Genomic DNA, 17,134 nt, shown 5'->3' with positions numbered 1-17,134 from the left:
ATATTTCAATTAAAAAATAATGGTGAAATCAAAAAATTAAAACTTATATTCGCTGCTTATTTTGTTTTGTTTAGATGCTTATTCAGGATTTTGGTCATTGAAATTAGATGACGAAAGCAGTGATCTATGAACCTTTTGGAAGGTATTTAAGACTACCGTTTGGAATAAATGCACATACAGATTTTTTTAATCGAATTAAGGAAGATTTATTGGGAAATCTAGAAGGTACTTTAACTCTGTGATTTATGGCGAAATTATTAGATTAAGAAAAGTCATGGAAAGAGCTAGAGAAGTCGATTTTGAAATGAATGGTAAATTATTGAGTTCCGCAGAAAATCTGTCAGAAAAATCACAAATTTAGAGAATTCGATTGAAAAATAATGTTGTATGGTCAGGGGACGAGAATTGTAAGATATGTTTAAACATCTTGAAATAAGCTATTTCAAATGATTTAAAACTATTTTAATTCACAATGATCCAAAAATACAATTAACTTTGTCTAACTAACTAACCATCACGCCGTTTCCCCGCAGGGGTAGGCAGAGAGGACGGACCGCCAAATGACTCGGGTTTGGCACACACTTCTTGCCTCATTCACATTCATACATCGTCTCATACATAGTCTTCTATTATTCTGCTCCTGACATGGCCCGACTCGAGTATCCGATTCACTCGATCGTGCCATGTCTTCCTAGATACATCAAAATCAGCTATAGGTGCAGTAATTAGGCAAAATAATAGTCCATATAGTTAAAAAAAAAACAATGACACAGTCGCAAGAAAATTATGCTCATATTGAGAAAGAATTATTTGCCATAAAATTTTATGGTAATAAGTTCGATTAATATGTTTATGGTAACAGAGCGACAATACAAACTGATCACAAAACATTAGTTTATTTATTTAAAAAAAAAAACCTTTGCATAATGTTCATGCTAGATTTCAACGCATGATGTTATCACTTCAATCTTATGATTAATGTTGTACATGTTCGAAGTAAAGATATATACATTAAATATACTTTGTCTAGAGCTTTAAAATAACATTAAAATTTGCAAAATTTAAAAATTATTATTAAGAAAGTTGGCCAAATAGCAAGGATTCTACTGTATGTAAAAATCTTATGGGAAAATTCTTTATGAAATTAATGTTATTTTTTTAAAATAATTATTCAGCTGGTTACTTTTAATGTCAACAAGAATAAGGCAATACTGAGGGAGTTATGATTATCACAACCATTAACTGGATTTGGCTCTCCACCTAGTTATTTGTATTGTGAACCAAACATTGAGAGCGATAGCTGTTCTTGTTCGGTTTTGACCCACGCTGCTAGCATTTTGGCCCAGTATTACTGGTCTCATTTAAAAGTTATTTTCAAAGGATAGAATTACAGACTCTGATTAATGATATTGGGATTCTGGTTACGAAATATTCTTCAATTTGCCTTTGGGAACTTTGTTGGTAGGTTCATGACTGTTTGAAAATAGTACTGTCTGAAATTTATAAATCGATGGTTTACTTCTTTAGTGAGATACAGGGTGCAGCAAAACCAACAATGCAGTTTTGAAGGACCGCACAGTGGGCTGAAATTCGCCTTTCATAGACATGGAGACTTGAATTTTCAAGGGTATTTTTTTTGGCTAGAAATGGATTCTGCTGATCATTACTATGCTATAAAATTTCGTACGAAGCTATTGCCTGTGCAAATGAAGGAGTTATCATTTTTTTGAGAAAAATTTGTATGGCACTGACATTAAAAATGTGGCTATCTCTGGAATCATAAGGTTGGCCATTCTATCCTTACACACAGATATACGAGGCGTATCCAGAAAGTAAGTGTACTGAATTTTTGTAGGTTACAAATCTTTTTATTGAAACAAAAAAGTTACATGGTTACCGTAGTACATATGCAAGCTATTTTTCGACATAGTCGCCATTCCTCTCAATGCAGGTGGTGAAGCGGGGGATCAACTTTTTGATGCCTTCCTCGAAGTAGTTTCCCGCCAACACCTCTATGAAAGGCGAATTTCAGCCCACTGTGGGCCGGTAAATCCCATGTGGTAGATGTAGGAGGACCCTGGGAGGGGTTTCATAGTGTCGGAGGGTAGTGCCGTTTTTAGTCGTTACCATGGTTTGGTTCGGACAACACCGGGGCATCGCTGTTGGCACGTTTCTTGAAAACGCCACCGAGCGGGCCTTCCGGATTCCGTAGGAAAATGTTTTTGAACATCCGCCTCACACCTTGGAAGAAGTCAAAAATTGAATTCGGGAGGAAGTCGCCGCTCTACCCGTCGAGATGTGCAAAGACGCGGCCAAAAACTCCAGAAATCGCATTCATCAATGTATCGCTGCTGCGGCACATCATCTTTCTGATGTTCTTCATATTCAAGATGTGATGCATAAAACTGCACCTGTTTTTGCAGTCTATTTTGCCGCACCCTGTATTTATAAATCCACAGATTCCTACAAAATTTAAATTCCCCTTTATAAAACTGAAAAAAAAAAAAAATTTCAATAGGAAGTTTTATGTCCTTACTGCCAAAATAGACACAATTTCAGCTGATTCTCTATAATTTATTATGTTACGATCTTAGGACCTCTGTTGTGGCAATTTGATAAGTAGAAATATTGTTTTATTTCTATCACCGTTGATTTATTCTTATAACCTTATAAGATAAGAGCACAATCCATAGCGAAATTGCTTCCAAAGTAAATTTTGGTATTTTTGACTTGTAACCATGTAAAAACATATCCATCGAAGTGATCACTCATTTTTCGGTTAAAATGGTTTATTCTTTGTAGAGTTTAATTGTTTTTAAGGCGATGCCATGTGTAGTAACGCAAAATCATGTGTTTTTGGTTTGAAAATTTGGTCGCCTAGAAATGTTTCAGATGCTTTAATTAAATACTACGAGTAGAATACATTATGGCCTTTGAAATAGTCGAGTATTTTTTAAAGTCTTTTTAAAAGATCAGAAAAAAATAATGTATAAGGCCTATGAAAACTGCTTTAAAGTTCAAAATCTCCTACTTACGAACCCATTTTCGGTTATGATTTTATAGTATAATGTGGCAAATTAAATTATTTATAAAATAATTGAAAAAAAAAATTATATTTATGCCTGAACATCCACAAAATAAAATAAAAGGCACTTTTTGGCCATGTTTTTTTCTTGCATAAATCAAAACAGGCGGATGGTGTTAAGCGGGAATTTAAACCTTAACGCCATCTACGTAAGGGTTATTATTGATAGCGGCTCAATTTAAAATATTACATGGCGTAGTGCATCGCCTTAATTTTTTGTACTCATAGGGAAGCTTTAATAATATTATGATTTTTTTCACATTGATCCTTACTGTTTTCACACTTTAGCAGGCCTTAAAAAGTTAACGCCATTTAATCCAATATCACAATATAGAAAAACCAAGAACCTTTTTTTCATCTATGAGGATATCTATGACAGGAACCGTCATGCTGATTGCCTACTCCCGATACACGCTAAACGCTAACCTTATCACGGTTATTCTAATAATGCCCATTACACAAAAAATAAATATGTGTGACAAACTCTTGAATTCAAATTATCTGTCTAGAACTGAAAATGGTTAGCGTGCGAGTAACGTGGAATAATCGATGTATTACAACTTTAGGTTTACACCATGAAAAAAAGCGAGGCAAATTAATTTGATACAAAATATTGATTTAAGAATAATGTAAGGTTTCCAAGAACAGAAGAAAAACATTATAATCCACCATTCCTAAAAAAAGGAATTTTACAATATGTTAAGTAACATTTCGTTTTAATTGAATTCGAGGCACGCTATGCCGGCGGTGGTGTAAGAACACAGCTTGGAATTGATCGATACTTTCGGACACATTTTTAAGTCGAGGCACTTGTGAAATTTTCCCAAAGAGAAAAAAAAGTAACGTCTTGTTCTCACGCAATATTTTCCATCGATTAGATTGCGCGCCGGAATAGTAAACGTGTGCTTGGAAAATAACGAGTTAGATGTTTCGGCCTGATAGCCACGTGCGCACTTATTATAAGCCAGCGATCGTTAGCTGTTAGCGGTTACCAACCACGTGTTAAACCAGCCCGGTACTCTTGACTGTATTTATATGTACTTGTAATTCACTGTACTTACAAATGTTTGATACGTGGAGCGATACAAACGCTCAGAGTAATCCAACGAACATTATCTGAATAAGATACTGAAAGGTGTTTTTGCATTTGATACTCAATTCAACTTAGGTACAAAACACACAGGTTTTTAGCGAAGCTTCAGAGGTATATTATTAATGATTTACTTACAAAAATGATTGTTCAAAATATTAAGTATGAGCCTAGCTTTGAACTTCGTAAGGCTACGGGCGTCGATCGTTTTGAGAACTTTTTGTATAATATCTGGAAGTTGGGGTAGGTCACGTAATAAAATTATTTTAGTAATTATTTTAACATGGAAGTCGTGTTCTAAATATGAAAAAGTATACTCTTAACACAAAAATAGATTAAACCAGATTAAAATAAGAGAAGTTTTATATGGATTGTTAATAATCTAAGCATGAAACACGTTGCACACGAGCTCGTTAAAAATTCTACCAGGACACTTTCAACTGTTTTTTTCTTGTTATGTTCTCCTTGGCGACAATTAAGGCTTTTGTAAATTTCTTATTTGGCCTTCGCCGTCATTCAAATATCAAACAAGCTTTGTGAGTTTGATACTATGATTAATGTTTCCAAGGGGTGAATAGGGAAACACTAAAAGAAAGAAAATAAATGAAACGAGGCCTTTTACAACACAGGAGCTTTGATCGAAGTGACAAGAGTTTATTATTTATTTTATGAACACAAGAGTCATAGACAACGCCGCCACTTAATTGATTGATATATCGTGGTTTATATTTCGGCATCATCGCTGATGAATAAATTAAACAATTACATCGGCACAGGCGTACAATTACGGCCGATTGACGATGAAAAGGGATCAAATATTAACACGAGGAATTGCCTCGGTGAGTGCATGCAAACGTTCAATATTTGCAGAAATAATAGCGAAACTTGACTCTGTTTGAACGACTTTAATGTATCGCCAATTATTATTTTACAGTGAAGAGGCAAACACGAATTAATCAGTGGCCTTTATCAAACCGCCAAACTTTGAACATCGTTGATACAGCAATGCGATCATCAACAAAGGTCGTGCAATAATTGGATAACTCACACAAATCTAAATCAAAACTTTTCTAATTCCATTATTCCAATCCAATCATTGTTACTAATGCCAACCCGATTTAATTTATTTTAAAAGCAATAATTATTAGCCTGAAACACTCATCCACATTGAAAAATCTACTGATAAAAGATACATGACGCCAATATAATATAATACCAAAAAAATAATATCCGATTTAATTTGGTCGAATATTTACAAATTAACTTACTTATCTTAAAAATATATTTTGAATTTTTTTTTACAACTAATGGAAAGAAAGTGACGTTACCGTACCGTACACCATTCTTTTGGTTATTTGTGTGAATTATAAATTTGGTCAAGTAATGTTTTGTAAGCGTGCCTAAATATAACAAGATGAGAATTATAAAGCGAAATAATATTTTTTGATAAATTAATAAATAAAATTGTACCTCTTGTTAAAATAAAATATTGGTAATTATCATGCCACCACGACAAAGGATCTCTACAGACAGGCGCCGTAATAAATATGTGTACCTAAACCATACTTATATTATAGATGTACCTAAAAACAATTTAAAAACATTAACCCTTCGGGCAAATCTATTCACTTTTGGGTACAATTTATATGATCTCACAGAAATCGTTGCGTCTCCCTTGCTGTTGTGATGAGAAATATAATATAAACGGTCTCCGAAAGACAAAACACAAAGCTTTATATTCAAATCTAGAAGATAACCACAGAAAAATTAAAATGTGCACCTTTATGAAACCAAAGGTTCCAACCGCAATTTGAAACTTATTTTTTAGTAATTATTTTTATATGAAACGACTAAAAATTGAGGTGACCTTAACGTTTGTAACACATTTGTTTATAATAAGATAAATGTATTTGTATATATATTATAAGGTGAGCCATTTTAATTTGTTTGCATTCAAAATTTTAATGTTTCAAAAAAATATATATTATTTCTAATAATAAAATTTGAAAGCGTATTTCATCACCTCTAACAGTTTTCAGTTTTCGGATACGTTCATAAATATTCCCTTTATTTGGATTTTATTGCAAAGCGGAAATACAACGACCTTCTGACAGAACATACCTGAGGCCTGAGAAGTTAACACAATATACAAAGTTTGCATATTTTTATAAGTAGCTATTAATATTTTTACATGGGCAATAATTAATACAACTTTGAGAGCACAGGCAGGTAAATCTAACTTTACAAGACGACTAAGCCACAAAACTCATTGTCCATTAAATTTACTAGGTAGATTAATATTAATCCAACTCCAATCAATATAGTCTTAAACAAAAAATTGTGCATCTGGTTCCGGCATTACGTGGCTTACGCTTACGTCTTGCCATCTCGCTTAGTGTCGAGTCTTACCTCTCTGCAAAAGCAAACCCGGCTAAATAGACCCAGCCGAGCGGGTTAGAAACCACGCACAATGCCTCAGCCACAGGAGGCTAGTATTTCAAGCCAGGATAGCAAGCTACTATTCCGGCATCCTATCCTGGGTTTAAAAGGGTTTACACCACAATGCTGGGAAATTTAAGCCAGTGTTATTACTAGGGTAACCAAACATACGTAGGGAAAAATGAACAGACGTAGAAGAAACACCAAACTGAAACAGTTGTTTCGGAAACCATGTCTCAGACATTCTTCATAACGATACAATTGTACATACTTTAAATTAAACCCTTAGTTTTGGCATTTTTGCAGAAAAGCGTATCCTGTCAGAAAAAAACAGCGCGTCGTCAACGTACACTAGCCGACCATGTTAAGCTAATCACAAAGCCAGGATAGTAACTTCGGTGGTGGGGGCGCTATTATCGTAAATAATACAACCCAATCGTATTAAACTATCCTGGATTGAGACGCTTGTTTAATAGATTCCTCACTAGCTTACTAGGTTAAAAACAAAGCTGATAATTCTGTTTACATGTAGCTAGACTTAGTAGGTTACTAGGAATACGTTGCAATCCTGGCTTGAAATACTAGCCTCGTGTAGCTCGGGCATAAATAGAGAATGTTTGCACTTACCCTTGACGTAGAGGATGGTCGGCTTGGAGTACTCCGTGCCGATGGAGTTCTCCGCCACACACTCGTACTTCCCCTTATCCTCTTCCTCGCTCTTGATGATCTGCAGGGAACCTGGGGACACCAAACAAGACCAAACAATGAACAACACACAATTACTCGATTAACAAGTCGACGACTTACACCGCTTTCGTAGCGAACCTCATGTAAAGGCCAACGGTACGGAGTGCGCATACTTACTAACATTAACTAGAAACAAAATGTAAAGTGGTCAGACTTGGAATTATAGAACTCATTTCGAGAAGTAATAATTGTGAAAACATCACAAATATTTAATAAAACCTTAACATAAGACATTGAATAAAACCTAGCGGTGTGCTAATTTAAGAGGGAAATCAATTATATTTGCACGTTAATGTAATTCCTGTGATTCATCCCCATTTTCCACCTCTTAAAGCAGAACTTCGAAACCTCTTTACGAAGTTTTGCTCACTTGAAATTCAAAATAAGAGGGATATTACAGTCTACATCTGATTTAAAAAAAAAACCTCTACGTAAAGCCTTGGCAACGCCGAGGACACAAGCTAGTTCGTTATAAAAATAGAGTTTGGTTACATTTCATAAGACCCGGTTTTCTATAACCAAAGAACCGATAACTGGAACAACACCACTATTTTGTCAAGTGACACATTTGCATATTAAATATCTATCATAATCTTGTAACAATAAAATTATTATACACAATCCCAAATGTGGGGCAATTATTTACGTTGTTAGCAAACAATTTTCAAGAATCAAAAGTGCGGAATCATGTTAAAAAAGAACACGAGGTAATATAAACCAATGGCAGGGCGCAAAGTAATGAAAACAGAAAATTGTTATAATGAAAAATATGATATTGCCACAGAGCGCAGAAGAATACAGCGGGTGGCCGAATTAGAGTGGGGACTGGATGCGCAATCCAATAAGAAAGAAATTAAAAAGATGACCTACGACAAAAGTTTCATTCGGAGGAGAATCCGTCGCGAAATGCGATCATCCTGGCCCGGTGAGATACGGGGGCGGGAGACCAATGAATTTTCCATTAGGGGCAAATCATATATTAGGTATTGCATTGTAGCCTGGCAAACTTTCCGTTTCACGGAACAGATTAAAAAGTAAAGTCATTCGGTGTTAACGTTAGTCTCTTCTCAAGTGGATGTGAAAAGGTCACCAGACACGCAATTATAAATCAGAAAATCTATTTTTCAAAGCAGTAAGAACTAGTTAAGAACACACGTGTTTTTTTTTCTGTCTTAAATTTGTAGGTCAACGCAAGGGAATAGTAAAATCGATTATGAGGTATGCAGCTTTAAAATATCCACTTACCCGAAAAAAAGATTCAAAACGAAAAAAAAAATAATGTCGAAACATAATTGTTCGATAAAAATTTATAGAAAACAGGAAAACAAATTCATTTGAATGTTTTGAGACTCGCTTTGTCTGCGTGAGTACGCAGTGATAAGTTAGAAATATTTTGAAACTGTAAATAAAAGTAGTAGTAGTAGTTGTAGATATGTAAGTATAAAAGCTTGAGCACGGAAAACTTTTTTCAACTAAATAAATCAATAAAATTTTATCGTTAGAAGCACTTACTTTGTGGTTTAGTCAGTTATTTAAAAATAAAACAAACATTTTGTATTTAACAACGAACTTTTATGCGAACTTTTACGAGGCTGCGTAATGTCACCATGGTTATTCAATATATACATGGATAATTGTATGCAAATATTGAAAGAGGTGGGATTGGGCGTGAATTTGAGTAATTTGAAAGTATGTTGCCTCCTGTATGCTGATGATGCGGTGCTGATTGCTAATAGTATGGATGATCTGCAGGCTCTCGTGTCTAGGATGAACGAAGTATGCATGAAGAATGAGTTAATGATGAATGTAAGTAAGTCTAAAGTATATTATAATAAAACAAATAAAAAACTTTATTCCACTTAATTTTATTTTGACCGTAACCGGTTTCAGCTCGTCAAAGCCATCTTCAGACTGGGCTGGGACATGGCTTGACGAGCTGAAACCGGTTACGGTCAAAATAAAATTAAGTGGAATAAAGTTTTTTATTTGTTTTATTATAATATATTATAATGGAATTCCACCACGAATTATCGGTCTCAAAAATAGAAATATTAATAAGTCTAAAGTAATGGTGTTTGAAAGAGAGAGTACGAAAACAGTGTGCAATATAGCTGTGAATAAGGAATACGTGGAGCAGGTGGATGAGTTTGTGTATTTAGGAAGCATGTTTACGAGAGATGGGAAGGCTGAGAGAGATATTGAAAGAAGAGTAAATGCAGGTAACTCCATTAATGGAGGACTGAACGCAGTTGGCGCTAACAAAAAATTGTCCAAAGAAGCGAAGATAGCAGTCCACAATGGAGTGCTGGTACCTACCCTGATGTATGGAAGTGAGGCATGGAACTGGCAAAGAAAGGATGAAAGTAGATTGAATGCTGTTGAAATGAGATCTCTGAGGCGTATGTGTGGTAAAACCATTATGATTGTGTGAGGAATGTGGAGATCCGCAAAGAGTGCAAGGCTGATGTAAGCGTAATGTGTAAGATTAAGAAAGGGACGCTTAGATGGTTTGGGCATGTAGAGCGAATGAGCGCAGAAAGGAGTGTAAGGAGAATATACGATGCAAATGTGAATGGTAGCAGAAGTCGGGGACGCCCGAGGAAGACATGGCACGACCAAGTGAATCAGATACTTGAGTCGGGCCATGTCAAGAGTCAGAACAATATAAGAGTATGTATTAGACGATGTATGAATGTGAATGAGGCAAGGAGTGTGTGCCAAGACCGAGTTGTTTGGCGGTCCGTCCTCTCTGCCTACCCCTGCGGGGAAACGGCGTGATGGTTTAGTTAGTGAGTTAGATCTGTATATAATATACATATACAAAACCTTAACCATATATACCTATATATTATTCACGTTTAGAAGATTTTAATTTAATATTTAATTTATATATTTAAAACAAAATAATAGTTTTCCATAAATTCAAAATTAATAAAAACATATTCATACTTATTTTGGTAGGAGGGTGACAAAGTGCGAATTTTCAGTCCAATTATGGCCGAACGACGTATAATTTTGACAGGCTACTGGGACTCACGAACACATAAAAATAGAAATTAAGGCATTAAATCATTTTTTTACAAGATTTCTGATGCGATTTGAAGATTAATAATTAAGAATGTTTGTTTCGCGTTACTATAAAGTCTGATCAACACGAACATGCTTTAATTGAAATTTTGGGTAGTATTGCAAAGGTTTTAAGAAACCGGAACAGAATATAATAATCACATATTATAGCGTCCAGTGTTCAACTTACGACTGAAATATTCCTTTCATGTTGCATTGGACCGTTTGCATAAAACGAACGAGTTTACAATGTTATAAAATGGCGAAATAATAATTCAACTTACGTGACTAAAACTCGAGTTTAAACAAGCAATTTTTGAATACACACAACACATTAACTTCAAGGAAAATCAAACACAATGAGAGCACCAATAAGGCGAACATAATCACACACCATTGCCGACTGCACAATAACCACGCGATTTGTGTTTTCTATTTCTCACTGAATGACCATAAAAAGCTGTATGTCGTTTACCAACCGATTATCGTCGATTCTTCGTGGAAATATAGCGATACGTAAAATCAGTTATCGCAACAGTACCCAATTCCCATTTATTCAGAGGTCTCGCGGAAGATCGCGTCCCCCAGGAGCGATGAAAAACAACTTTCTCAGAGCGAAAAACGATATTCTGGGAAATAAAACAAAAGTGTCCTAGCAAGGAAAACGATTGTCAAAGCTTTAACGGCGCAAGTTAGTCGACTTATTTTTATTCAGAAACTTTCACAGCTCTCCTCGGACTCAGACTTGAAACAACGGCCTCGTGTCGGAGAAAGTGCAATTACTGGGGAAGGACAGTCAAGCTGTATTTATATGTAAGGTTTGCGGAGAAACCCTTTCCTACGCCATTATTTAAACAATAATGCCATTCTTGTGAATCATATCCCCCCAGGGGTGCTATAAATCCAGATAAAAAAATTACCAAATGTTTACCTATTAGAAGCGATGTTTTAGAACAAAAAACAACTCGTGGACTGTGAAAGAACAATCTGTAATAATGAAAAAAAAAATATAAGCCACAGAAAAATCCAATTTAGCTAAAGGGAAATATATTCATAGTTAAAAGTTGCGGGCTACTACTGAAAAAAGGATTTCAACAACTTTCTCTATACTACATGAATATGACATTGTTAAGAAATGACCTTTGATTATCGTTCTGGGTCCTAAAAGGGAGTCTATTATAATTTATAAGGACTGACATTTCGGAAGAGCGATCTCCACATCTGAATTGCACAATCGTTTCATAAAACTTCAGATAATTATTTATGACGTCGCTGATCTAACGTATCAATAAAGTATCGTGAAGCGTTTCATTGAAAACAAAAGGAGATAAAAGAAAAAAAAATCACAAAGCCTATCATAAAAGTCGCTATAAATATTGTTTCAGTTAGTAGGTACAATCAAATTGAACACGTCCGATTGTCCAAATCACCGGAACGAAAGCAAAAATACAAAGCTACTGAACAAGGTAGCTTTTGTTCACTTAAACAACAAAGCAGCTTGGACAAGTATTATGTTTGTGAGCTAGTTTGCCGTGAATTGAATTTGAAAACTTTAAATTAGAACGGGGCATTCCGGGGAGACGGGTGTAGGTTAGAAAACATAAATAGTCCGGTAAAAGTGCACAAACACCTATCTTCATCCCGGGAACTAAAGTGATTATCTTGTTTCCAAGAAAAATAAACAAAAAGGTGATCCCATTAAAAAAACTTATTTTTATCCAAATGGAACAGTTATTGTATCCACGTTAGCATATGTGACCTACTATAGGCAGAGTGATTTAGGGGCTATTGAATTCGGTAGCAAAGAACTAACGATTTCAATTTCCAGAAAGGTATTCCGGAAGCGTGTGTTCAAAATCAAGCTAAATATTTAATCTTCAGACATATTTAAAAGCATCTATGAAATTGATGTTTGCAACGCTAGTCATAAAAGGGTAGATACGAGTACATAGACGACATTTTATGTTACTGATATCGCACCTCGCAAATACGTAATTTAAATTTTCTATGTTTATTGGAAAAAAACAGTGGTGTGTGAAATTGTGACGTGATAACTTAGTGGTTAGGTTAGAAGCCGGGATATCAGAACGTCCCGAGTTCAAATACATTTTTTCTGCGGTTTTTATAATGCAAACACTTGGAGGAAATATATGCACATTTCCTCCGAGTACAAACGAGTTGATTCTCCGGGTTGTTTCATTCTAAAGACACGGTTTTGTCAAATTATATTTAGCCGAACGTTTAACTCCTTTCTGTCATTGAAAAGTAATTCTTTGAAACGTTTAGTTTATACTTTGTTTAAAATGTGGGAGAAATGAATATAAAAATATGAAGTTTTGAGAAAACTTAAATTGGCCTAAACAGCAGCCAGAATGAAACAACCTGCCCTAAGACAATGGGTTTGGTTATGCCGCGTTGTGTATTTGTTTACTGACCAGGCATATTTCCATCCAGCTGCGTGTATCTCGCGTTGGCCCGAATGTCCAGCGGCATGGCGTCCCTGAGCCAGCGCACGCGTGGCGGCGGGTTGCCGCTGGCCGCGCACTGCAGAACTGTAGCGTGCCCGATCTCCACCACCTGCGTGCTGAGCGGGGTCGCGATGGACGGGAACCCGCCGGGCGTCTTGTCGGCTGAAACAGATTAAATATGTCAGTTACTGGTTTCTGAGAAGGTTTCCACCCACTGCCAACGAAAAAAGACTACAAAATCGATTCTGGGATGGTATCCACCTACCGTCAAGGAAAATATACACTGGTTAAGGTTTCCGCCCACCCTAGTGGAAATTATACTTTAGTTACAGCGATCTGAGACCGTTTGCACCTACTGTCAAAGAAAATAAACATAAGTTAATGGGTTCTGAGATTTCCACCTACCATTAAAAACATCAGTTGCTGGGTTCTTAGAAGGTATCCACATAATTTTAATTAAAATATACATTTAGGAATCTATTTAAAAAAAAATTAAATGTGAATAAAACAAAGTTATAATATGAATAAATATAATAGTTGCACATCGAATTGATATATTTGGTACCTCACAAGTGGGCCACTTTTTCACTTTTTGGGAACTGTTGTCAAGAAGTAGGGGGGATAAATGAGTAAAAGAGGAATTTTGAGAAATACCTCACCACTCAAATCTTGTCACCCACGAGGGCAGTAATGGGAGTGAGTATCTTTAACTCCCGATTATTGCAAACATAGAGATTAAAGACGAGGCTTTCTACAGCCAATGGAGAAGCGAATGGGAAGGTTGCAAAGTCCATAGTTATTGACTGTATAGCTAGAAATCGACACATGTACATTGTACAGCCATTTCAAGTTACTTACATTCTGAATTTAAATGTCTCTTGTCAGGGCGGTACTGAGAGTATATTCTACTCGGGATTACTTACATACACAGTGTCGTTTTTTTACCCTAGTGCAATGAAGTATCGTTCGCAATATGGCAGGAGCCGAATCGTTTATCTTGATATCTTTTAATCTTGATTAAAAGCTACAATGGACCAAAGATTGAAAAAGTCCCATCCGGGGAATGACAAACTTCGAGGCGTGCAGCTCTCGACTTCAGTTCTTTTGTATCCAGTTCGCCACCCAGTCTGTATAAAACACCTACTAGAAGTTAATTACTGTAAGAAGTAAAGCGTTTCAGATGTGATAACTATAACATTGAACTCTTTATGAAAACGATTCACAATACAAGAAAATATAACTATTCATAATCGAGAAAGTGTCCAATTTTCCGACTAACATAAATGAATGTAGTGAAGTAACAAATAAACTAAGAATTTGAGACAGTAAACATAAATTAGTTTCAACAAAAAAATTCCTGAATAACTGAAAGCGATTCAGTATAGTGTATTCAGCAGATGTGCGAGTACTTAGCTAACTATCTTAGAATGGGGATAAGGTTGGTTCATCTAACTACAGAAACAGCCCACCCTAAAACAGCTGAAAGCAATTTGCTAGGCTGTATAATATAATCTTACGCTATCACGGCATGTCAATCAACGGCACAGGAAACTCTTTAAAACGACCCCATTTTCCAACACATGACCTCCAAAAACAATTGTGTCGACCGTTCGTCGGGGGAGGTCTAATAAATTTGAAAAAAAATTAACGACAAACAGTAAACGTCCGAATTCCGTGCGGGCGGCAGCGGGCGGAGCATAAAGGTAATACAAAATACCCGTCCAGGTAGAAAAATTACCTTTGAACAGTGAAGGCCGACATTGTGTTTGAGTTTTATGGCCATACACGATATAAAGGCTGCTACGCATCAAATGATCAAATACGGAACCTATTCGAATGTTGCCAAGAAATTTGGTTCTGAGAGTGAGTTACGCACGCGCAGGGCCCTCATTTTTTGCATAATTCAACAGATTCGGCACTGAAAGACGGCCGGAATTTGAAACTGTGCGCCATAACTCGGATAAGGGTAAAAGTTAGAAAGTAATTCACCTGTATATAATTTCATAACTCCCGAAGAACTTGGCACTTGGTACTGCTTGGTCAATAAGTCAGACGTGGGTGGATTAATATTACGGAGAGGCAGCTTTTTAAACGGATAAGCTACATCTTTGGATATTATCGAGCCAACATCTCTGTTGAAATCATGCTCAATATTCTAAAGCTGGGTAGGTACTTGCGGTAGTAAGTACTAACTTAAATAAAACAACGTTGTTGCAACACTTGAAAGGCTGAAGGATATAGGACTTACGCGCCATTTTGAGAACTAGGAAGTGTTTTTACGCGCGTTCCTTTTTCGAATTTCGCGACATTATTTTTGAATTGCAAAATAATATATAGGATCTTTTTAAATAAACTTAATATAACAAGTTTTTCACGATAAAACATAATTGAATACAAAATAAGCTTTATAAAGCCTTGAATAGGTAAACAATTTATCTAAAAGAAAATAAACATCGTGAAACTTATAATTTGAATAATAAGGAACGGAAGAGGGGATGGTATATGCGACGGAGGCTAAATATATTCTTTAATAAAATCATTTTTATAAATACAAGACTCTTCGATTTCCAAAGCATAATATCGGACGAGAAACATCGGATATCCTCACTTTGATCTTTCTGCATGAATAGAAAGGCTGGTTTCCCACTTTTTATGCCCTACAGAACGTATTCATGAGAGAAAAACAGAGGAAATCTTTTTATTAAAATTCCTTAGGTTAAGTATGCAAACATTCAAAAGATTGATTTCATTGACAGCGTCGAAACGTTATAAGAAATCATTCAATTTATTACGATTAACGAAGGCATCAAGGGAAAAACAAAATGAAAACAAGCTCTCCTATCATTTAAGAAATATAACATACTAACGGTTGCACCAAAGTAACAGCAATCCTTTCAAATTATAAACACCAATTGAACAAGTAGGTAAGCGATTAATAATACCTTGAAAAATAGCAAAAGTAAAATCAATGTCCCGTGTTTTTACTATAGTGTCTTCCGAGTGCAAAGTTGTCAATTTTTCAACTAAAGGGTGTTTATTTAAAATGACCTGCCAAGTGACATGTTTTTCTGTATCCGTTTGAAAATAATAAAATTAGATAGAGCCCAGGAAATCGTAATCAATTGTACAGCGCCCATGAGGTGATTTTTCACAAAAAGGGTGCTGGATAAATTATCCAAATATTATTTTTATTGACGTCTTATCTATTTTTTTTTTTAAACTTTTTTTTTTCAAAAAGAAAGACAAACATTCCCGGGTTACGAATAATCTGCCAATATTTGAAGATCTCCTACTACCACCACAGTAAGCGGAAAATGTTGCTTGTGATGGCGGACTTGGAACTTTTTGACGAGGAATTGAACACACTACGCCTGGGTGGCACTCAAACGCGATATCAACTCAGACACCGACCGGTCAACTAAATGGATAATTCAAACCTCTAATGATTGAGTTGAGAGTTGAATATAGTGGTGTTTCCAGACAGAAAAACATGTGAAAATGTAATGAGCTTAGCATAGCTCACTGTTCCGAGAGTTTTTTTTGTGCATTACAGATTGATGCAATCCTATTACAATACACGTCAAAATAACAAAAATATACAAAACAATAACCGATATTTTTGAGTTCTTGCCTAAAATGACTTTTGAAATCTTCAAGGCCAATGCTGAAAATGTCGAGAGACCTAGAGGTATCATTTAGCAGCACCATACCTTTTGTCATGCTATGCTGGGCCATTACATCCGTGCTTCCGCGTGGAATACAGAGCGAGTCTTGGCGTCGACCCTGACAGTAGTTGTTCAGTACAAACAATTTATAGAATTACAAGAGGTATGGGGCTGTCAATGCAATAGTTCATGATTTTAAAAGCTGTTACTTGAAGGGTCCCATTTCTCCTAGATTGGAGAACAAATCTATGTGATGCATACATCGTGGGTATTCACCATGCGTTCTCATATAAAGATATCTTAGATTTTTTTTTAATTTGTTATAATTATTCTATGTATTTTTGCTGGTATGGGGCCCAGACAGCAGAAGCGTATTCTAATTTAGATCGTATAAGGGAGTTGAGCATCGATGTCATTGCTTCGGGCTTGAAGAATTGTTTGCTTATTCTTATCACAAATCCAAGAGTTTATAACAAGATGATACCAATCCCACTATAAGATCTGAAAAAGTAAGTTTGGGATCAAATGTAACCCCGAGGTCCCCTTATGGATTTTACTGATGACAATATTTCAT

The 17,134-nt window shown here is 35.7% G+C and overlaps 1 protein-coding gene across 5 annotated transcripts in view; it reads right to left on the bottom strand.

Annotated features, from left to right (window-relative positions):
- Lar (tyrosine-protein phosphatase Lar) overlaps positions 1-17,134 on the bottom strand; it is a 538,153-nt gene that overhangs the window by 35,946 nt on the left and 485,073 nt on the right. For all 5 annotated transcript variants that reach the window (XM_089633273.1, XM_089633274.1, XM_089633272.1 and 2 more), the window contains 2 exons: positions 12,863-13,057; positions 7,242-7,352 (listed from right to left, as the gene is read on the bottom strand). In XM_089633273.1, coding sequence (XP_089489399.1) covers positions 7,242-7,352; positions 12,863-13,057 — 306 coding nt within the window. The remainder of the gene's footprint in view (positions 1-7,241; positions 7,353-12,862; positions 13,058-17,134) is intronic.

This window comes from Hesperophylax consimilis, chromosome 7 (genome assembly GCF_061612785.1).
Source record: "Hesperophylax consimilis isolate HC1 chromosome 7, BYU_Hcon_1.0, whole genome shotgun sequence".
Lineage (NCBI taxonomy): Eukaryota > Metazoa > Arthropoda > Insecta > Trichoptera > Limnephilidae > Hesperophylax > Hesperophylax consimilis.
This window is presented reverse-complemented; position numbering and strand designations above follow the sequence as displayed.